Source organism: Lepisma saccharinum, chromosome 2 (genome assembly GCF_977018435.1).
Source record: "Lepisma saccharinum chromosome 2, izLepSacc3.1, whole genome shotgun sequence".
In the NCBI taxonomy this organism is placed as follows: Eukaryota; Metazoa; Arthropoda; class Insecta; order Zygentoma; family Lepismatidae; genus Lepisma; species Lepisma saccharinum.
The window spans coordinates 142713104-142737802 of NC_139230.1; the positions used below are offsets into that span (position 1 = coordinate 142713104).

The following is a 24699-nucleotide window of genomic DNA, read 5'->3' on the forward strand; positions in this document are numbered from 1 at the left end:
TGTGCTGCTGGGCATGGTGCCGTTCCTGTTCCCCACGTCGCTGGAGGGGGGTCGAGTATGTGCACCGCATCTTTTCTTTTTCAGGTCAGGGATCTTTCTGAGGACAGGGTGCCAAGTCGGGTGTGCCTGTCCATTGTCCAGGTTCAGTGCTGGTTTCTGTTGGATGATAGCACGGGTTTCTTTGACAGTGTTTTCTATGACAGAGCCGGTTGGGTGAAGTATGGATATGGAGGAGATGGTGTGGTTAGTGGAGTGGAGGTGTTGAGAGAGGCCTGATTTTGGTGTATCATTTTTGGCATCTTTTACGTGTTCGTTAATCCGTTCTTGGACAGTGCGGCTGGTTCTGCCAATGTAGGTGTTGTGGCATTGGCATGTGGTCTTGTAGACACCAGGGGATGCAAGTTTGGGTAGGTAGTATCTCTTGAAGTTGGGTAGTGCTCTTCCGATTTGGAATATGGGTTTGTGTGCCACTCAGATGTTGAAAGGTTTGAGGTCCTTGGCAAATTTGCCAGATGTGGTGGGGTGGTATGGAAAAGTGATCCATTTGGGTTTAGGATTTTGGTTCAGGTTATCTCTGTTTCTTGGGTGTCTGAGATGGGCTTTTGTTTTTGCACACCACATGGATAGTTGGCGCTCGGTGTAACTGTTATTTAGGCCTATTTCAGTTACAAATGCTATTTCATCATGGAGGTCATCTTCTGTGCAGCTGTGTGTGAAGGCTCTTCTGTAAAATTTCATCCATACTCCAGCTTTCTGATTTGGTGGGTGGTTCGATTTTGCATGGATGTACTGGGTGCCCGAACCTGGTTTCCTGTATAGGGATGTGATGAATTTGTCTTGGTGTCGTCGGATGCTGAGGTCTAGAAAGTTGAGGTGGCCATTTTGTTCCCTTTCAACGGTGAAGTTTATGTTAGGGTGTATGTTGTTGATAGTAGTTAGGAGATGGGTTAGGTCCTCTTCCTGTTTGTAAATGACTATGGTGTCATCGGCATATCTTTTGTATCTTATATGAGCAAACTCTGGTTGGGTGAGTATTGACTTCTCAGCCAGATGCAGTACAATGTTGGATAGGGGTGCAGAAAGGGGGTTGCCCATCACTAGGCCTCCTGTCTGGTGGAAGAAACTGTCCTCGAACTGGAAATAGTTGTGGGTGAGGCAGGCTTGTAGAAGGTTGCAAATTTCATCTGTTACAAATGGGGGCGTAACTAGCATAACTCAACCCCCATCCAGCCACGCGGGGAACAGGAAACATGCCGAGCAGCACAGTCCACCCCCCCAACCACCAGCCACCAACTGGCAATGCCACCTGACAACAGGAAGCAGACGATGCAAACCAGGATGCACCTGCCAGTGCCGCCGAATGGGAGAAATCGCAACTACTGCTGCCCGGGAACAAACAATGCAGTGACGCGGAACCATCTCTGCTTCAAACACCATACCCTTTTGTGAATGAAGACAGTGGATTTCGAAATAAATATGATTTAACCATTAAATTGTGCAATGCGGAAGTGCGAAATTTTCTAAATTTCATGCAAGTAAGGATTAATATTGTTATAATAAATTACCACTAAATTGAAGTTCGATATTCGAAATGTTTTGTTTTTTCTTATTTAGTTATTGACATCATCTGATTTGTCTCCTATTTATGTCCTAAAAGAAAAATGGGTGGGGCTACGTTAAAAGTTCTTGATTAATATAAAAACTGAAGTGGCTAGAGTGTTACAGTGAAATCATTTTTGTATTACTGGACCTGGGCCACCGTGGCTCAATGACCCCAAAGGTGGGTCCAGTTAACCGTTAATATGAAAAGGAGAGGGGATACTGTAATTTTGGGATTTGGGTACCTTTGATCCATGGTATTCGTATTTGAGCATATGGGGGCCTGAAAACAAATCTCTGTGGTAAAACGGAAATTGGATTTGGATGAATTACATCAGAGATTTTAGACTTGAGTTGACTAGAGTAAAAAGTGAGAAAGGTTGCAGGTGTTTTAGTTTACCTGCATATTTATGATTAAGTTTTCCTCTGAAATGGCCAATGCTGATGTGAGGTGGTCGTTAGATTAGTGATGTAGAATGTTAAGATTTTTTATTTGCTTCCAAAAAAAACACAATTGTTTTTGAATGCAAGGACCATGTCGCAAGGGGTAATTCCATGTCAAGTCAACCAAAAAAACTTTGATGTAATGGACTTGGATAAATTTTGGTATATATGTTTCTTATCATCTGGAATGTACAAAATATTTTTATTTTTATTATTCATGTTGCCGCTTTTTGAGTGATTGAAATTTGAAAATTGACAAAATTGCCCTAAAACTGCTCACTACTGAAACTTTAAATACAATTTTCAAGAGACATGTTTCAACTACAGGGCTGGGCATGGTCTCATTTTAAAGCTTATGAAGAGGGCTTTCATTTGATATACAAAATGCTTGGTTTTTTTTTTGCAGAAAACAAATTTTGAAAGCTGTTTACAATTTCCAAAAAACGAAATTTTCGAATATTTTCCAAAATTTTACACATATTTGTACACATCTACTGAAGGTTCAGTCAAAATTTCAAGGTGGTATCTCTTTGGTATCATGAGTGTGAGACAGTTAAAGCTCAAGTGTGCGTAATCCCTTTCCTGTAGTGACTTGTTTATTCCTGCTCTACTATGCTTCTTTGTCCAACTGGATCAGTTGTGGTGTAGCTGTCAGAGTGCGTACATATCAGTTAACTTCTGTGCTGTGAATTGTTTGAAACTTGCTTTATTAGTGTCTTCATTTCCTGAAAAAAAATCTTGATATGGATAGCAAGAAGTGGTCCATTTAATGTTATAATCCTTTGAAGAAAAAGGGACATTGGTGTAGTAAAGATCTGAGGAATGTAGCAGCTTGGATGATTTCTTTAAATTATGGAATTGAAGAAAACATGAAAATTTGCAATTCCTGTAGACTGCAGTTGGGGAAGGAAAAGCAGGCTATCGTTCCAGAAAAAGAAAATCAAGCCAGATGATAATGCTGGTTCTAGTCGCAGTAACCAAGATTCAGAATATATGGATGTTGATACAGGGTTCAGCTACTTGAATGCCTCTTTGATCTCTCTTGGTGACTCTCCAGTGAGTAAGAAAAAACTGAAGAGTTCGAAAAGGAATTGCAGAGAAAAGATAAAGAAAATAAGAAATACTTATACCCAATCTCTTTTTAATGCAGAAGGTGATAAAGATGAAGAAGAATGCCACTGTAGTGATTCTGAATCAGATATCTTTGAGCAACTTAAAGAGAGATTTAAAGCTACAAATAAAAGTGAAAGTTCATGATTTTGTCTATTTTGACCAAAAGTTGGTCATGTGGAAAAATTGAAAAGGAATTTGGTGTTAGTAATTACCTAACAAAGAAAGAAAAAAAAACACGTCGAAGAGAAGGGAATTTTGTCCTCACCTGACCCCAGACCTGGAGAAACTTTACCAGAAGAAACAGCCTTATTAGTTAAAGATTTTTACTGCAGTGATGAAGTTAGCAGGCAAATGCCTGGCCAGAAAGACTATGTTTCCGTGAGGGACACACATGGTAAATGTATCCACATTCAAAAAAGATTGATCATGGGAAATCTGAGAGAAATATTCAGACTTTTTAAATCTAAATACCTGCTACTTAAGATTGGTTTTCAAAATTTGTAGAATTAAGACCAAAGAGTTACATAATAGCATGAGCCAGTGGTACCCACACTGTATGTGTTTGTACCACTCATCAAAATGTTAAACTAACGATAGCTGGAGTGATGAAGTTGGTATGCATGCTTCTGTATTTATAATGTGGTTAGGTATGTAAAATATGTTAACTTAAATCATCACATGGTTGTAAGGGGTACCTTCCACGTAGTACACCCTGGACTGGACTAACAAGGCTCTGGCAACTGGCCCCAAAGCCAGTATAATTTTGTTTATGTTGTCCTGTGTTTTGTCCTTATTTGTGCTCAGTGCTCCTTTACAGCCTCAGCTTTTAACGAAAGTCAGAAGATTTTAATATTTTATATTTTATGATTTTATTTATGCAACGTTAGAGTTGTTATGTGTAATGATAAGGGGCTGGACCCCGTATAATGTGACGGGTGCAAAATAGTCTTAGTGCTGATGCACCCAAAATTTTAAATTCAAATCAAATCAAAGAGATACCACCTTGAAATTTTGACTAAACCTTCAGTAGATGTGTACCAATATGTTTAAATTTTTTGAAAATTTTTGATTGAATTCTTGTTTTAAGTCCACTTTATACACAGAAAGGCTAATCGGGACTGGACCTACAGTTTAAAGTGGGATCCAAACCACTATGTGCCTCCACTGGGTATCGAACCCAGGACCCCTTCATTATAAGGCGAGGACGCAACCACTGCACCATCGGAGAGGCCGTTGAAATTTTTTAAAAATTTCGATATTTGAAATTGTAAAATAAAATTTTGAAACAACTTGCAAAATTTGTTTTTCGAAAAAACCAAGCATGTTGTATATCAAATTAAAGCCCTCTTCATAAGCTGTAAAATGAGACCATGCCCAGCCCTGTAGTTGAAACAGATCTCTTGAAAATTGTATTTAAAGTTTCAGCAGTGAGCTGTTTTGGGGCAATTTTGTCAATTATCAAAATTCAATCTCTCAAAAAGCGGCAACATGAAAAATAAAAATGTAAATATTTTGTATATTTCAGATGATAAGAAACATGTATACCAAAAATTAGTCAAATCCATGACATCAAATTCCAAAATTTATTTTTTCTTGGTTGATTTGACATGGAATCAGATAGGCTAATCAGGATTGGGTATGCAGTTTTAAAATGGAATCCGAATCACTATGCAATATGTCTCCACTGAGGATCAAACCTGGTACCCCCTGCTTATAAGACAGTGTTACCACTGGGTAGGTAATATACACAAATTCACATATGGTAAAGCAAATTAGTAACTAGCAGAAATGGCAAATGTGTGTGTCTTGGATGTAAAATTATTTAGGTAATTTAAAAATATGACTTCATGAACACCTTAAACCCTCAACTGACAACGCACGTGAAATAGGTTAGCCATAATTAGTAAAAAGCCAAAAGAGCCAACATTTCCAGTTTTTTCGCCAAAAAGCCGGCTTTTTATAAAAAAAACAACAACTGTCCATTCAAAAAAGGCAGCTTTTTTGCAACCCTACCTGTAACATAAAAATCGTAAGCGATATTTACAATCAGTTTGCTGCATTATTAAACATGTAATATTACCTTTGAGTATGTTTTTTGATCTGGCTGGCTGGTGACTTAAACAATACTTCAAACTGATACTGGTGTTCTAAAATAAGTTTCGTGAGATTAACTAATCTTTCATTCAGATGCAGTTCACTGAAATTACATTTTTGTGTGTTGAACTATGCTTTTTAATATTTTGGTTCAACTTCCCATGCTCTAGCCATGCAATTTAGAAGACAACAATGCTATCTCTAAAATTTCTGGCTGCATTAGGAAAACGAACAGATTAAAATTAAAAATAACTTTTGGACTGTACTTCTTAGATGTTTATGAACTATTTTTATTGTGATGAAAGTAAAAATGCTTGAAAAATTTAAAAAGTAATGAAATTCATGTGAACATCACACTCAGTATACCAACAGAGTTAATCTAAAACACATATACCAATGAAGGATTGATCTAGAAGGAAATTACATTTATATAACTTTTGAAGAAGGTCAATCTGAAGAAAAAAATTCCATGTGACAAACACCAATACAGTAACAATACCACAGAAGCTCCTGGAGGGACGACATGGGTGGCCTCATAACTTGGACACTTACTAAGATTTACATTAGGGGTGGCCAGATCCGGCGGATCCTAAAATTTTTCGGATCCGGAATTTTCAGATCCGGATCCAGATTCCAGAACTTTCGAATCCGGATCCACAATTTTCGGATCCGGATCCAAAACTTTCGGATCCGGATCCGGTATTTCGGATCCGGATCCGTTTTGCCATCCCACATGCGCTTCTTTGGAAAGTTGGAAAGTAAGAATGTGCTTATAACAAACATATTGTTACCTGCTAATATACATATATATATATATATATATATAATATACATACATACACATATATATATATAGTGTATGTGCGCGCGTTGGCGATTTGTAATTAATTAATACACTTACAAGGGAGGTTTAAGTCTCCCCCTCCGATTTCCATGAAACTTGGCAGGTGTATAGAGCACCCCCCCCCCTTCAAATGTCAAAATGAGGAGAAATTGAAGTGGGGATCTGACCCCGAAACCACGTAAATATGGCATAGGAAGAAACAGGGGGCATAGGGCCTCTCTATACACCTGTCAAATTTCATGGGAATCGGAGGGGGACACAGGGGTCAGATGATCCCCACGTCAATTTGTCCTCATCTTGACATTTCAGGCGGGTTTTGCCCCCTAAAACAGTTTTTTAGCCGAAACAAAAAAACACGTATTTCTTCATTTGGGCTCCCTCTATACACCTGCGAAGTTGCATGAAAATCGGATGGGGACACAGGGGTCAGATCTTTACTTCAATTTGTCCTCATCTTGACATTTGAGGGGATTTTGCCCCCTAAAACAGTTTTTAGCTGAAACAAAAAAACACGTATTTCTTCCTTTCGGCCCCTCTATACACCTACCACGCTTCATGGAAATCGGAGGGGAACACAGGGGTCAGACCCCACTTCAATTTGTCCTCATCTTGACATTTGAGGGGGTTTTGCCCCCTAAAACCGTTCTTTAGCTGAAACAAAAAACACATATTTCTTCCTTTGGGCCCCACTATACGCCTGCCAAGTTTCATGGAAATCGGAGGGGGACACTTAGATAACCTCCCTTGTTAGTCTTACACTTTGTAATTATATAACAGTGCATATATTATGATGTTTTATTTTAATTTGTAAAACTGTAACTGTAGAACAATTGTATAATTTTTGTATAACATTTCTATCTTGTTATATGTGTTAAAGGCAGCGGCGTATACTCTGGGTCACCTAGGTAATCGCAGATGACCCGGTTGTATTTCTTTTTTTTTTAAAAAAAAATATATATATATATATTCACATTTCTTCGCAATATTCTTCCAAACCAATTTCAATGCATACATTTCTTTGCTTCCAGCGCGCGAATGGTTCCAACCGTTTGCCGCTGAATGTCCTGGAAACCTTTCTCCAGCCGGTGGAATGACTTCAGGGAATCTCACCCTGACGACATTCCTCCCGCTTTCCTTACAACCCTTGGCGAGGAGGGAGGAGAAACAAAGAGGGGGAGGAAACACTGCTTCTCAGGCGCGGTGATTCCGTACCCAGGGTAAGCTCCTTCTTGTGAGAGTCCACCGGTCGCACTCTCAACCTTCAGAGCCTTTCCCGTTCCCTTCGCTAAACTAGGGAAAACATACCCGGTAGAGTGCGAAGAACAGGAAAATTGAAAAACATGGGCAAACCAATTCTACGCTAATTTTCACTTTACATTTGCTTCTGTCTTGCTGATTTCTGTTACTTGAACATAAATTTATCAAAGGGAAATAGCTTAAATATTGAAGATGAAGCAAACTAAATTAAAATTCAAAGCTTAAGCAATTAAAGCACCTATATGCTGACTCCCCCATCCTTGTATTTACAAAAATAGTGATTGTTTCTCCTCTCTAATCTTCAAAAGCAGCGAGAATACTTCTTTCACAGAACTGAATATTTTTTAAAGGAAAAGATATCAAAAATAAATTATATATTAGTTAATTTAAGTTGCTATATTCCACCTCTTTAGATTAATAGTGATGAAGATGAACGAATTAAACATAAAACGAAAAAAAAAACACATCAGGCACGTAGCCAGGCGGAGGACTCGGGGGGCTGAAACCCCCCTCCCCGAAATCCTACAAATATCTAATTAAAAAAGTGTATAGTGGTAATTAATTTTACTTCATTAGCAGGATTAAACACCTTGCATAATACGTTGTAATAATCTGAGATTCATCTTCAGGACTTCCAACCTCACTGTTTCAACTTTATGTGGTGGCTGCTAATAAGGGATGATCCCCATCCCGAAATAAAATTCTGGCTCTGGCCTGCAATGATTCGAACTTTTAAAACCTGTCATTTCAAGCTCGGAAAGGGATTTTTTTTTATCATTCATAGGGAATTTCATTCTCAGCCAGGAACACAACAACAGGAGTTTGGCGCGTGAATCTGAATGCGTGTAGTCGTTGGCTTCGTGCTGTGCTTTGTGTTTATTATTTATTTAGGTGTTAGTGTTTGTCAGGGACGTCGTTAGGGAGGGGCACGCGGGGGCACCGGCCCCGGCAAACGTCCACGTGGCCCCGGGAAACTATTCTGTATTTGCTGGAAATTTTACTTTGATGACAAATATTGCAAAATAATTCTTCAGTAACTTTTGCTTGCAGTTTGAAACACTTCTTCAATTTTCAGTAGCACGAACCCAAGCAAGGCATTTCTTTCCTATTTCCCTCTTTCTTGCTTGTGAACACGAACAGACGTATTGGCAGAGGATGCAGTTAATGGTTTTGTGGTCTGCCCCGGTCAGGGAAGTCTGAGACCTATTGAAAATGCACTTTTCCTCCCTGCTGCACACCAGACCCAGGATCCCCCAAAACCCGCACTTTCTCTTCATCTGGCCCTGCACTGGCACCATGGGCACCGAAAGGACGACACAAACAGGAGGATTTAGCTACGGATGGCTAGAACTTTCTGGGTTAATTATTTTATGGTTCAGAAAAGATATCCCCATGCGTTTCAAATTCCAAGAACAGAATTCTATTGCTTGTCCCTTTTTCAGCGCGGGAATGAATGACACAGCGGTTCTTCTCACATGCACTCAACCCTCCTGCTAATGACCTGCCCTGCAAAGGAGGGGAAAGGCCACTTTCTGAAAATTCAGAGAAACATCGAAGCGGTCGGTTCATCTGTTGATGGGTGGACAGTTGATATCTGTCAGATAGTTTGAAGTAGGATTTGTGGTCCGAGCGGTGTAAACGCGAAAAGATAGCATCACGAAGTGTTTGTGATCTCGTTTTCCTACATCGCGAGTAAAATGTCGAATGAGAAGCTGCCAGATTGTCTTCCTCTGGAGACAATAGATCAGGATCGACTGATCGACCAAATATCCAACATATTGGCATTCTAAAAGAGAGTCTGACTAACACACAAGATCCTGGGTTCGACTCCCAGGGTGGTTGATCTCATGTATAATGAAGGATAAAACACGTTTCAATTACGGAAGGAAACTAGGTATGTAGCAATTGTTTTTACAGCCGTCTGTAGGCTCTATGAATATTATGTTACAAAATTTGTATATCTTTCTAACTTTCTGTGATTTTTCTTCATTTAGCCTCCACCTGCGAATGCGGAAGCTGCTGTTGCTTAGGTGGCTAGGTTGGCTAGACATAAAAATATAATTAACCCCTAGTAATACAGCGAATAGGGGCCTCCCCGATGGCGCAGTGGTTGCGTCGTCGCCTAGTAATCAGGGGGTCCCAGGTTCTATACCCGGTGGATGTACAAGTGGTTCAGATCCCACTTTAAACTGTAGGTCCAGTCCCGATTAGCCTTACTGTGCATAAAGTGGACTTAAAACAACACATCAATCAATCAATACAGCGAATAATACTTATATAATATAATCAGGAGTTATGGAGAAGCAAATTACTTATCAAGTATTTTCTGTTTCTATTTGTTGTGCTGTGGTTAACAATGTGCACTACGATGCCAGTGGTCCTGGGTTCGAATCCCGGACTGGGCGTGTGTTCTTTATGATGGTCCTCTCATCAATTTCACATCATCTTCATCTTCATGATTAGCCAAAAAGTGTCAGAAAAGCAAAGTAAAATAAACCAAATCAATAATTTATATATTTCTATATTACGCCGCTTTTCTACCTTTTGGGTTAAATGCGACGATGAGGATGAATGATGAGCCGAAGGAATGGCGAAAGGACAGACATGATACAACCATACCTGTCCAATGTCCGAACCTTGGACCTATGGTTTCGTAGCGTGTTATACTCAGTGGAATTCTTAGGAAGAAAAACTGTAAAAGTAGGGTGAAAAGAAGCAAAGTTGTACGATGCATAAAAAGCCATGTTTAGTTCTTCTAAAACCTTCCAATTATCGAGTTCGTGTGTTAAGTCCACTGTATGCACAGTAAGGCTAATCGGGAATATGAACCACTATGTGCCTCCACCGGGTATCGAACCGAGGACCCCTTGATTGGAAGGCGACGACGCTACCACTGCGTCATCAAGGAGGCCGAGAAAAACTTACAATTAGCCAGTAAAATTAATATTGAGGGACAAGGCATGCAAAGAGTTCTTTCATTCGGCTGCGCGTGGTCATCACATCGAGTCCCATACGTAGTTTCGAGAGCAGAATTTGCTTCCATATCGCTTTCAAGTACTTCCCAAATTGTCCTCACGATGTTGGAACAGCACAGAAATTTTAGAACTAATACAAGCAGGCACATACCCAGAGAAGGGGCTCGGGGGATGCAGTCCTTTCCCGAAATCCTACAAATATCTGATTTTAATAATGTGTAGTAGTAATTAAATTTACTTCATTAACAGGATTACACATATTGTATATGGTAAGTTGTAATATATCAAGAAATTCATCTGAGCCCATTTACTCCTCCCCCCAACCTCTTCGTCTTTAGATGGCGGCTGCCGATAAGGGATAAGCCACTTCCGAAATCAAATTCTGGCTACCGGCCTGACCACCAGCGATCGAACCTTGAACCTTTCGATTGATTGATTAATTGAACTGGTGGTTAAGTCCACTTTATGCACAGTAAGGCTAATCGGGACTGGACCTACAGGTTAAAGTGAGATCCGAATAACGATGTGCCTCCATTGGGAATCGAACCTGGGCAGTTTGTTGAACCTGCCGAACCAAAGACGAGAGCGTAATTATTTGAGCGTGTGGGATCTTTGTTTTATCCAGTGCCATCATATATTCAGTTTTACACACATAAATAAGATTAATTTTAAGAAATTAGACGTGTGCATATAATTTGTTATCGTCATCATTTCCCAAGTGAACAATCAGATGCCATAGAAGACTCGGGCCCACCCTTGAACTAAGAGATACCGGATTCGATTCTGGTATGAACTGTATACATGAGATGCCTAGCTTGAACTCATTACGCACACATTTCATATTTGCACTGTTGCCAATACTTGTAAACCTGGTTCCAGTCCTTCATATCTAAAACCACGGAAAGGGGTTTTATCTACTTCTCAATTTTCTTCCAGCAAATTTACAAATCTAAAGACTAAGAACATTGTTCTTGGTGTATCAGCCATTAAGCTAATGAATTCATTCTGCATTTAGTTTCCCGAATAATGGCTGTGGATTTCGCGAGAGTATATCCGTAGACTGTTGGGGTCTAGAAGAAAATGATGTTCCTTTGCAATTTATTGATTGATTGAGTTGGTGTTTAAAGTCCACTTTATACACAGTAAGGCTAATCAGGATTCTACAGTGTAAAGTGGGATCCGAACCACATGAGCATCTACCGGGTATCGAACCCAGAACCCCTTGATTAAAAGCGACGATGCTACCATGCGCCACCGAGGAGGCCCTTGCTCCTTTTATATATATATATATATACACACACACACATACATATATAATGTATATATATAATAGGCCTATATGGTGTATAAATAGTTTGTTAATTTATAATAGTTTGATAGAAAAAATTTACCGTTTGGGCCCCCCCAAACTGATCAACCTAGCTACGTCCCTGGTGTTTGTCGTGATAGTGCTGTGTTAAAGGGTAATGGATGTGATACAAGATTTGCTGGTGAAACCTTTTGGAACAAGATCTTATCAGGAGAAGTTGCAACTTGTTAATACAGGTAGGCCAGTGTCATCGCTTGAACTTATTTCTACACACAAAGACAAAAATCGGGAATATGTGAGGCTTTTTCGCAAGCAAATTATGACAAAACACCATGGTTGACAGGAAGTATAAGTGTTAATAAGCTTTGCTTCTTTGTTGGCCGTGCTTACTTTTCGGGGCTGAAAGGAATGTATGGACGCGTGGCGGATACTGTAATCTTTGCAACGCTTGCGTCAAACATGAAAAATCCAAAAGTCACATAACTTCCTCTGTTAAGCTGCAATCTTTCGCACAGACACGTATTGACGTGCAACTGGACAAACAGCGTGCTTTGGATGTGGTACAACACAAGTAATCGGGTCCTGGAGTAAGTGGAATTTTGCACTTAAATTAATATTGCGGGTTTTTATTTCACTAGTGCACGTCTTTCATTTTATATTTCACAGGTTGTTTTTTTATAGCTTTATAATACTGTCTTGTTTTATTATTTGAAATTCTCCACGTATATTAAACTGCAATAACGAGAATTAATTGATTGTGGTCGTAGCAATAAGACAAACATTCCGACACAATATTCCTAAATCCAATATGGATCCTGACATAAATTGTACGGAAACTTTTGGAGTTTGAGGATCAAGGGTCGGAGATTACCCACTCTTTAGAACCAGCATACGCCACTGGTTAAAGGTTTCATCCTGGAATGGAATGTCTCACAATTATGTGTGTTTTCATTTCCAATACATTCGAATGAATACATATTCGTTTCAATGGCATTTACAAAATCACCTCTGGCATTTTATGTTAAACAAGTAAGATTATTTTTCTGCACGAGTGTGTTAGCCGATGCGTAGCAAAGTATTTTAGGAACAACACTTGAAAAAAATTCTTGTAGGACTAACTAATGAAAAATTTCTTTGTAATCGAAGATCATAATACCTTTTAAGGTGTGGTAATATTATAATGGGATTGAGATACCAAACTCTCGGATCCGGATCGAAATCGGAAACTTTCAGACCCGGATCCAGATTTTTCGGATCTGGATCCAGATCCGTTACTTTTGGATCTGGATCCGTTTGGCCATCCATAATTTACATATGTAATCTTTCCTTCCATACATTGTAACTCAGTTCACTTTAACTTAAATTCTTCCTAAAAAGACAGCAAAATAGGCAATTTCATTCCATAAAGGAAACCCCTGGTTTGACTGAACATTCAGACAAAAATAAAGTCCCTATTGGGACTTTTGCCTAGTATAATGTTACTATGTGTGCATATTATCCTCTACATCCTTCACAATTTAAATGTAATACAATAGTGATTTGTTCCCTTAAAAATAATGCTCTCTGAGATCATACTTGCTGAAGACATTTGTAGGGAAATCATAATTGTGTAACTTACTTCATTATCAAAGGATAGATACACCACTTATACTTACGTGTAATGTTCGGTTTGAAGGGTTTCTCAAAACAATCATGCCCTTCTGCACTGCCCCAACAGGTACATTTCGAAAAAGAACTTTCGGTACAGGGCCAAATGGTGCTAGTGTAAGGGTTCCCACGGATTCAGGGTGTCCACCACGCGGTTTCTTAGGAGGTGATATCTATCAAATAAAAGAAGAAGACATTACGTAAGTCACTTCAAAATAAAATTATTTATAGTGCAACACACATATCTTTGCAGTTGTGCACATACCAATTTTCGTTTCGTCTCCCTCTCTCTTAGCATTCCGTGTTCTACGCTGCTCGCCAACCTTCGCCATTGTTGTCATATTGTCATTCCATTCCTGGACACAATTGCGCAAACATCATTGAAAACAAATGAATAGCTCTCCAGCTTGCCGTTCACACCGTTTGGCAGGGACGATAATGTGGCAATATAGCATGACGAACTGGTTGCATCTTTTATGCAGTGCATGTTCATTGGCTAGCTAGTAACTAGTGTTGCCAACTGTAATAATGAAGCACTATTTCTGTCACGGAAGGAGAAAGGCAGTTAAAAGTGACGGTGAGTTTTGTTGGATTGGAAGCACCATATTTTTATTTTATACTAAGTATTTGAGCGGTTTGACGTTGTGTGCGTGTATTGCGTGTGTGTATGTGAAAGTGTGTGTTTGTTAATGAACGTTAAATTCAATAATGCCTCCAGTTCAGTCAAAGTTGAAATAAAAAATCTTGCATAGCCAAGCTCGGGAAATTCACAAATTTTTCATATTTCATAATTTTGGAATTGATAAAAAAAAAATTAAAAAAAAATAATAAAATATGTGGCTCCATGAGCATTTCAACTCTTGGCTCCGCAACGTGATCTTGTAGAAATTGCCTAGAGGAGGCTGTCATTTTTGCTGCTTAATGTGATGCATATTGTTTCCTGTGTTAAAATTGCCATGCTTTGATGGGTGACAAGTTCATAGCAAAAAAAAAAAAAAAAAAATAGCCTCGCAGCTTATCGTCTAGTGACAGTATATGTCCTTGTTATTGTTGTGGAAGCCAGCATCATTTGTAAATGTACAACAAAGGCAACCGACTGTCGCCGATCACAGAGAGGCAATAATACTGCTTGAGGGGGAGTGTTGTGGTCCAATTGTCACGGTTTAACATGTTCAGATGTTATTAGTTTTCAAAGCAGTGGAAGTGTCGGTTGTTAGTATATATTAATCCTAGTCTGGTATAATGCATGACGTTTAAAACTCAATGTTAGATAGACCTGAATTCTCTAATTTTCTTGTTGTACGTAACAGCTGTGCATCGGCGCACTGCAGAGATTTTTCTGTCTGCTCCATTAGCAACACTGCTTCTTGAGTTGTGTCACGCATCGCATGACAGAAATATATGTGTTGGGCTCTAGCATCAAAAGTAAATTCCAAATATGATTATAAAAATTATTACATTGCTATTATATTTCTGCTATTTCTACTTCCAGTTACTCAAACATAAGGTCTCTACAAGCATGACCTAGTAGCCTCATAAATTCTGAGCAAAACAACATAACTGTATCAATCTTTGCTTCTGAGATATTAAATTTAGCAAGAACAGAATGTAATTTCAAATTTTACAACGTAAAAGGCCCAGTGTTGTAGCTAATACCACAGAAAACAGCTTCAGCATCTAAGGCTTAAACCAGACAACACTGATCTAAAGTACAAAAATAATGCATATGATTTTTAAACACCCACAAGCAATGGTGTGCATGTGATCAAGTCTGCAAGTCTACAGACAGCTCAAACAGATGGCCAGAAAGTCAATATTATAGCACTGGGTGGGAAAGATTTGCTGTTCAATACACTTAAGTGACAAAATGACTAAAAATGCATTTCAATACAAAAATTGATTAGTAAACTGTACATAATATTTAGCCTTTCAGGTTAATTCAACTTTATCATATCCAACTTGATCATAATATTGCCAATTTAATGTCACTCACTAATGGTGACATTTTTCTTTCTTATTTACTGCACTGCTAAATAAATTACAGAAAACATAACTTTTAACATGTAAACTTAGTCCAAATCAACACAAAATGTATGTATTTAAGCACTCATATAATTCAATACATACCTCTATTATAATACTAGACATCATATGCAATTATTGTGGTCAGGATCTGAAATCAGAGAGAAATACAATATTCAGAATAAACTAATAGCATGTGACAACAGGAAAAACATCTTAAAATTAAATGAATAAAATAAAATGTCACATAAAACTACATCATCAACAAAGGATGGTTGCCTACTTGGAAGGCAACCAGTCTATCAGGGTGGCTACTCAAAAATCCAGTTAAAATTCAAATGTAACTGCAGATTTTCAGGGAAAATTTTAATAAAATACAAAGTTAACAATAAATAATTGTAATAAAAAAATAATTGGAATTACCATTTTACACTAAACCTGTATGGCCTGAGGAGAAGTTAGACAACAACTTTAACAGTTGGCAACAATGTGCATGCAAAACAAACGTGGTTTAAGGAGAAAAAAACAAAGTGCATTCACAGGGAAATGCTGTACCAAGCACTCGTTTGTCAGAAAGCTTGCTTGTGGCAATGGAAACCAACGCTCTTACTGCAATTATGCAGTATCTGTAGTAAAAGTTCTGTGAGTGCTTGTTTTTTATTTTTATTTTTGTTTTCATGTAACGAATCAAGTGAAAGTTCCAGAGGACACTCTTTGAAAATATATAATGCACATGCCACAATTTTGGAAAAAAAAAATATGCATGATTTCCAAAAGCTGTAATTTTAGCAAATTTCGAAATTTGATTCTTTAATGCTGGGTCCCACTTGTCGCATGTTGTTAAAGTGTCATTTTTTTCTCATTATTATATGTCAAAGTGTAATATATCAGAAAAAATCAGTGGCTGAGGAGTAGTAACCTGTTTTGTATCATAATAGCACATAATACTTTTTCTAACTCAGCTTGGTAATAATAGTCACAATGGATATGAGTATGCCATACCTTCATATGTATACTAATGGACAAAAAAGACAGAACTAAAATATCATGTGTAGCTTTCAAGAAATGGAATGTTAATTGCTGCCCCCATCCACTAAAGGTTAAAGGTGTTATTTCACCACCAATGACAGCTTCAAACATGCAACACATCTGAGTGATAGAATCAGAAAAGTACATGCATTATGACCAGACTCACTATTTAAGTTTTTGTTCTCACTGGTATGAGAAGTCATGGTCATCCATAAGTAAGTTCTAGCCTGAGTGAAAAATAAACAAACCAATCAATTCATATACATTTCTGGTCCTACAATAATCAGGATGTGTGCATAAGCAGTAAAGCGGCTGTCATAAGAGAAATATTACATGTTATCACAATCATGATGAGTGTGAATTAAATGGTGCAGTAGAGAACTTACCTTGAAAGGGGAGGCTTAAAAGTTGATTTCTGTAAGTAACCCAAGGTAGCCTGGGATCTACTCTCAGAATGCTATCAAAATAAGCATTTAACCATAGGGACAAATGTTGACATTTTTTTACTGATGATCCAGGCAGTGAAAAAAGAGTATGTCAGGCAACTCCGAGAATTTATAAACACAGCTTCAAGCAATTTGAATGCATTGAACATTTAAAATTCTCTAAAAGAGATCATATTATCAATTATTTCTCACACAATTAGATGTTAGCTTTAGAAAGGCATAGGAATTGCAAATGTCCTATTAATTATTCCCTTTCTTAGAAAATATGTAGATGAAAACTTGAAAACTTAAAATCCACACCTCCAGACTGCAAGTAAACACGAATGAGTAATTAACTTAAACTCCAGGTCTCTAAAGTTTTCGAAGACTGCCACACAAACAAATATTCAATTTTACACAGATGCTTCTTTAGCATGGATGCATGTTTTGTAACAAAATACCACCTTATTGCTTGTTTAATAAATGTAATGCATTCCTACAAACTGATGTTAGTGTCTGTTAGGACTTCGTTTGCAAACAAAAAATGAGGGGATACTATTCACTATAAGAGAGAATCGTATAAACGGCAATAGATAAAACAACATGTAAAGAAGCTGTGTAAGTTTCTATGAGAAAATTGTTGACCTCCATAATGGAGTGATGTATGCTACAGTGCTATGGGTTTGAATAGCAGCCTGGGCATTGGTGTTCTTTTTGAGTACCCTTCTATCATAGCTTCACTCATTTCCATCGTCATGATTACCCAAAAGTCACAGAAAAGCAATGATAAATTAGAGAAATAAAAATCTATGTGAAAATTAACAGCTCCTTTCAACATGTCTATTATCCCCAGATTCTGCAGCACTTCAATATCACACTTCTCATTAGAATACCAAATATATCTAATTTTGATTGATTCATTGATTTGGTGTTTTAAGTCCACTTTATGCACAGTAAGGCTAATCGGAACTGGACCTACAGTTTAAAGTGGGATCCGAACCACTTTGTGACTCCACCGGGTATCGAACCCGGGATCCCTTGGTTACAAGCCGACGACACTACCACTGCACCATCGGGGAGGCCCTATACCTAATTTTGAAAATATGGGCTGATAGGTACGTATCTGATGAGTGATATTTGATAGAAGTTCTGTTAATATGTCAAACTTGAAGCACATAGCAAATTTGTATGAAGGAATGAAGATAAGAAAATTGCAAATTGAAGACTTTAATATACTGGGTGTCCCAGAAGTCTTTCCCTGATTACAAACTTTATTCATATCCACTATATGCAATGTAGAGATGTGAAAGTGGTGCCAAAATGTTGGAAAACTAACCAAGGTTATTTGTTGCAGGTTTCAGTAACGTAGCTGTAGTGTAGCAGTGTCAGTGCCAAGGAATCCGGAATTAATGCTCTTGACATCAGGTGGCATCTTTCCATACAATGTTTCTTGGACTTGACAGGATTTGGGAATGAAGATGAATTCCATTTTTTTAAATACCAACTTATTCATGGCAGATATTCTAGATGAAAAAATTCTGTACATTTGAAAGTTCCTCTGCACTGTTAGTCGTGACCGGGTCTCGTGATACCAGAGGACATGCTGAGCTTTTTCCTGATTTGTGAAAATTTCCGGTTCTCTGGGCACTGACACTGCTACACTACAGCCACGTTACTGAAACCTGCAACATAAAAACTTTGTTAGTTTTCCAACATTTTGGCGCCACTTTCACATCTCTACCTTGCATATAGCAGATATGAATAAAGTCTGTAATCAGGGAAAGACTTCTGGGATACCCGGTACTACTAATGCTATGAACAATGATTTGTGTGACTAAGGGAGAAGGGGCAAAAGGTAAGAGATATATTAAGAAGCTAATAGTTTTCTGTTTAAAATTCACATCTAAATGCTGTTACATATTTTATTAGTATATTTGTGTACTTTGCGGTAGGTGACGAAAGGTAACGAGAAATGGAGAAGAAATAAGAAGTCAAACTAATTTCTGTGTTCTGGGGATTGCTGGGTTCAGTCTCCTTAGAGATGAGGCTCTTTGTTGTGCATTCTTTGTGTATGTTTTCAGTATTATTCCAGTAAGGTATATTCGACTACAAAATTAATTGTTTATGTTTCTTGTCAGAATGCCTATGGTTGAGCCATTCTAACCCATGGATTTTGACAAAAATCTTAATGCAAATGTCAGAATTTGGACCTTAAAATTATGATTCTTAAGTGACAAATACACTGTAACGGGCAACATTCTTTATTGTATTGGCAATAGTTGACACCAGTCTCCAACATTAAGTAAAATCCTTATTGTGCAGGCTTTCTGCCAAGAAAGCCACAAAATAGCAAGTCCGATACTTCTTCTAGGAAATGTTAAAAGGAAAGATACCATCTTTCCCTCTTCTTGATAAACATCACAGTTGAATAACAGGATGTGGCCTAACAAATGCAAGTGTGAGTTAATCTGTCACTTGGGGTTATAGCTCAGGGTGGTTCTTGTATACTCAATAATACATTTTCTAATACCTGTCAAAATGCCGTAGATGTGCAACCGAGTGAGAGTGATCGTGATATTGGGTTTGTGTGGGAAACATGTTGACCTTCAAACCAAATAAGGAGCATGTGCGGCACGTCCTGCTTTCCTTGTAAAATAAAGAAAAATACGAGTGAAAGCCATCATATCCTCATGGAAACGTAAGGTGACAATGTCCTAACGCAAGGCATGTGTCTGTGTTGGTTTCGAAGATTCAAAAGTGGTGATTTCGACTTGAAAGACAAACATCGCCCGGGCCAGCCGAAAAAATTCCAAGATGCCGAATTACAAGCACTGTTGGATGAAGACGATACGCAACAACTGGCAGAGAAGTTAAATGTTGGTCGCCAAACCATATCTGATAGTCTTCATGCCATGGGAAAGATCCAGAAGGCAGGAAAATGGATCCCACATCATCTGAACGACACACAAATGGAAAAGCGAAAAACGGTGTGTGAAGTGTTGCTTTCTCGGCATGAAAGAAAGTCTTTCTTGCATCGGATAGTGACTGGGGATGAAAAATGGATCTAATTCGAGAACCCAAAAAGTCATGGGTTGACCCAGGACAACGTTCAGCATCGACCGCAAAACCAAATCGCTTCGGAAGGAAGACAATGCTGTGCATTTGATGGGATCAGAAAGGTGTTGTGTACCATGAGCTTCTGAAACCAGGTGAAAAAGTGAATGCCATTCGCTACTGTCAACAACTCATCAATTTGAACCATGCATTGATCGAAAAGCACCCAGATTGGGCGACAAGACACGGAAAAGTGATTTTGCAGCACGACAACGCCTCATCACACACAGGGAAAGGCATCAGAGACACCAGTTCTGCATTTGGATGGGAATTCTTTCCCCACCTGCCATACTCACCAGACTTAGCCCCCTCGGACTACCACTTGTTTTCATCAATGTCTCACTCACTTTCCCAGCAACACTTGTTTTCTTTTGGATCAATTAAGAATTATTTACCGGCACACCTGGTATTAAGTATCTATATTAACTTACAAGAAATTGACTTAAGGGGGAGAGGGAAAATTTCCCCTAAGTCCATCTCGCTGCGGCAGCTGCCGATCGCTGTTGCTAACTTCTCTCTTTTCGAACCAGATCTGGCTCTTTCGTGCACTCATTTGGCTGCCTCCCCCCCCACCTGCCCATCCCACTATGATGCCACCACTGGCACTTTTGATATAATAAACTTGCATTTTGTGCAAAGTGACAACATTATGCCATTGTTTCCATTTTGTACCTGCAGATGGCGCAAGCGTCAAAAGTCACGTGGTCTCGCCAGTATTTCCAAAATAGAAATTTTTTTAGGAGAATTTATTTTAACTATGCTTACCTAACCTAACCTTGCTGGAAATGGTCCGTGGGGCTATCGTGAATGGTTTTTGGGGCTATCCATCAATGGTTCATGAGGCTATCGTGAATGGTTTTTGGGGCTATCGGTTTGTGATGCCATAATGAACATGAAATTAAGTATTTTTCGGTTAAGAAGGTTGAAACACTGCATACCCACTCCAAATCGACAAAACACAAGCACGATGATCCACAGCTGTGCGCGCCATATTGTATGTTCCGCAACTGAAGAAAGGACCCAAAAGAAGTACTCATAATGTGAAAAATTGAAGTTATTTTCGCGTAAAAAGCATAATGGCACCTTCAACTATGTTCAGCAATACACAATTGGTAAGTACGAACCATTTGAAACTGAAAATATCCGATAGAAATGTGTCTCCGATATAACAGACATTTACCGATCTTGTGTAAAATTGAAGAAATGTCTCTCCGATGTATGAAACTGTTACCATATATTTGCTTTGGTACAATTTAACAATACAGGGAATTTATCCAATTTGTTTGAAATTTGGGATACTTACTAAATTGGGCCTCGTAATCACGAATCTGCACTTAAAATTTGGGGGCAGGTGAATCCAGCCAATTTCTAACATGCCTTTAACAGGGACTCTATAGAGAAAGCCGGGGAGCCGGAGAGGAGGCGGGGCCGCGTTAGCGTTTGGGGGCGGTAGGTCAATTACCCCAGGGGCGGAGCCTGGAATCGGTGGGAAATTTGGAAATCTAGGGTGTAGAAATAAAAACTTTATTTAGATTAATTTGCTATTTCCACGTGTGAGAGCCAAATTTTAACTGCAGATTCGTGATTAGGGGGCTAAAATTAGTGAGTATGCCGAATTACAAACAAAATGGAGAAATTCCCGGTATTGTAAAATCGCTCCATTACTTTTCATAATGGCAATATTTCTCCGGAAAGAAGTGAGGAAGCCATGTTTTGTGGATTTTAAGTGTGGCCACACTGTATCCACTGTCGGATTGTAAACACTACAGACTTTGAAGCTTAGTGTTATTTGAAGTATGTTTGCCAAACCTAACCTACCTAACCTTATGTGAAATTTGCAAGTTACAGATGTGACCGGGAAATTGTAACGTCAGATTCATCTTCGTCAGATACATGTCCTATAGAAGAAAATATTTTTAAAATGGCTCACTGGAAGAATGATATGTAATGCAACATGGCATAGAATTTTAATTGAAGGGCTTCATTTACACTATTAGCTTCAAATGGAAGGAGTGCACTCATGAAAAATATAACCCTTTCAATGGATATGAGATGGCTATGAAATAAAATATAATTATCAATGATGATGGTGAGATTGCCATAAAAAAGAAAACTACTAAGGATGGCTAGAAAGAAGATGTGGAAATAATTATATTGTTTTCAAAGAAGTAATAGAAGTGAAGATAACACATTGAAGATATTACGGTTCGAAGAATGTATTTTGCACATTAAAGTTTCGGTAACACTTTACTATACCAGAGACGGATTTCTTCAAATTTACAGGAGAAAGTACTTAAGCAAATCATTTTCTGTAGCATTCTTGATGTTCGGGAATGTAGTTTTGATCCATTTTAATGCGAAAGCATGTGGTTTTCTACGAAAATCTATTTCCGACGCACTATTGCGGCTCCGCTATTTGCTTTCTGACCGAGAGCACAACACGCTCTCGTATTGTCCGTATATGCTAAATTGAACGAAAGAAGTGCTAATGGAACCTAACCTAACAAGGCCTAACCTAACCTAGTAGGCATACCTCATCCCCGTGATGGTTTGTGGGGCTATCGTGAATTTTTGGGCTAACGTCAATGGTTTATGGGGTTGCCCGTGGAAGGTTTGCAGCAAATAGGGAACAACAGTAAGTACTCGTTATTGTAAGAAATAGACATTTTTTTCATTAGAAATTAATTATTTCACCTAAAGAAATGTTCCGCAATGCAAAATAGTACGTTAGCAATGTTAAAAATCGTGAAATAAATCATTGATAGGTGTCTCCGGTATAGCAAAGTAGTACCAAATTGTTTTCTCGAATCGTGCAACGTATTTTGCCTGTAAGTAAGGTATTTTTCATCATTCATGCATCTCCGTTGTACGATAGCTCGTGCCGCCATTACCGTCGACTACGTGAATCAAATGTTCCATGCGTTTGATTATGTAACCCCCTGTCAGTGTAGCAACCACGCAGTAGTTTTACAAGATGACGTGTGAGCAGGTTTTTTTTTTTCAATTTAAGGTAAGACTCTAGTTTACGTCCTTTTCCTAAGGAATACCTGTCATATATCGTTGGAAAGCTTATTTTATAAGGAATTGAACAGAGTAAATCCCAAAGAGAGGAAAAATTTCCTGAAGGAGTAAATCGAGAAAAACCGAGGTTGTCCGGATATGCGTAATTGAACATACTGAGGAATTTTTTAGATGATGAAGTACATATTTAGGGGTGAAATGAGTGCTAATGGAACCTAACCTAACCTCGCAGGCATACCTCGACCCCGTGAATGCATAGTGGGGCTATCGTGAACAGAAAGTGTAAAAAGAAAAAGGTACTTACCCGAAGAGATGCCGGGTGCCGCACCACGATCGCGCACCGCGAACGCAAAGAAGCAATCACCATGCAGATAAGGACGTAAAGTAGAGTCTAGCCTCAATTTTCGCTTAAAAACCTTTTGTGAATAGTTTGTGTGGCATTTATCGGTTCATAAGTTTGGAAACACTGCACATCAGCTGACGATAGACAACGTGAGTCAAGATTTGCCCGCCGAATTAACAACGACCAATAAATGATTATAATGTTAAAAATAACGCTTTTTTTCTAGAAAAAAGTGATTCCAGCTTGAAAAATGTGTTCAGGTATGCATATGAGGTAAGTAGAAATGACTTTTATTTGAAAATAAACGAGTTTAATGTGTCTCCGGCTTATACAACTGGTACCAACAATTTCTCCGGCTTCAGAAAGTCCTCAAGAACGCAATTCGTAAGTACTTTCTCGTCTTTTCTCCTGTAAATTTGAAGAAATCCGTCTCCGACTTATACAATCGTTACCTAAAACTCTTCACAACGCATCGTTGTTTGTCCTAACAACTAGAACTGATTACATAGGCTGCACATATTCATACTGGAATGGAACAAAATAACAATGCAACTTTGCAACTCTCTGTGGCAGACAAGACACACCAAATTATTCATAATCCGGTATAAAGATATGAACGTACATGCAATTACACAAATTCAGATTGCAAATAGCCACAAAATATTAGTAAATAACTCACATTTACTGTCACTTCGGCTTTCACTTCTGCCGCTTTTCAGCACTTCATTTATAACGTTGGTATAGCAACCAGTACCAAACTTTCAGCCAATCACATCACATTCACCTCTCAATGTTGCCAATGCCAAATTTTTAAACAGGAAAACACGGAACTGTTATTAATCGAAAAGGGATGATAAATTACTAATTTTCAGGGAACTGTGAAGACTTCAGGAGGATTATATAAGACCAAGAGATTTATTATATCCTAATTTCATGTCCATTACTCTTTGGCTTTGCTGTTACTTTTTTCAACTGCTTTGAGTGTCAAGAGAACCATGCGAAAATCATCTTCAATCTGTGTGTGTGATCATAATCTACCATATTCTGTGTACGAAAATCGTATCGTTAATATCAACTTCTTGGTTGTATTGTATTTTCATTAATGACTGTCATTTTGCAGCTCTTTGCGTTAATTACGAGGACGAAAATAAGTAATAATTATTATATTGAACACATGAAATCGAAACCAACGCGGGAGCTTTTTTTTTACGCTGTCTACTTGTAATCAAGGGTTCTCGTGCTCGATCACCTGTGAATGCACATTAGTCGTTCGTATTTCACTTGAACAGTGATAAGTATCTCTGAGTGAAGAGTGTACTTAAATAGACTTTGCACGTTATCCTCAAGTCATGACCAATACTCGGAAACAGAAAATAGAAGAGCATTTTCAAAGGCAGCGAGATGGAGGAGAGGGCAAGCTTTTGAGAAAAAAAACTACCTGCACACGCATTTTGCGAAACAAA

At 38.4% G+C, this 24699-nt stretch overlaps 1 protein-coding gene across 1 annotated transcript in view; it reads right to left on the bottom strand.

Annotated features, from left to right (window-relative positions):
• The window catches only part of LOC145983678 (uncharacterized), a 38569-nt gene extending 14574 nt beyond the window's left edge, over nt 1-23995 (bottom strand). Inside the window, exons 1-3 of the mRNA XM_083116736.1 lie at nt 23916-23995; nt 15410-15455; nt 13291-13455 (exon numbers count right to left, since the gene is read on the bottom strand). Coding sequence (XP_082972862.1) covers nt 13291-13455; nt 15410-15433 — 189 coding nt within the window. The 5' untranslated portion in view covers nt 15434-15455; nt 23916-23995. The remainder of the gene's footprint in view (nt 1-13290; nt 13456-15409; nt 15456-23915) is intronic.
• Nucleotides 23996-24699: the final 704 nt, after the last annotated feature.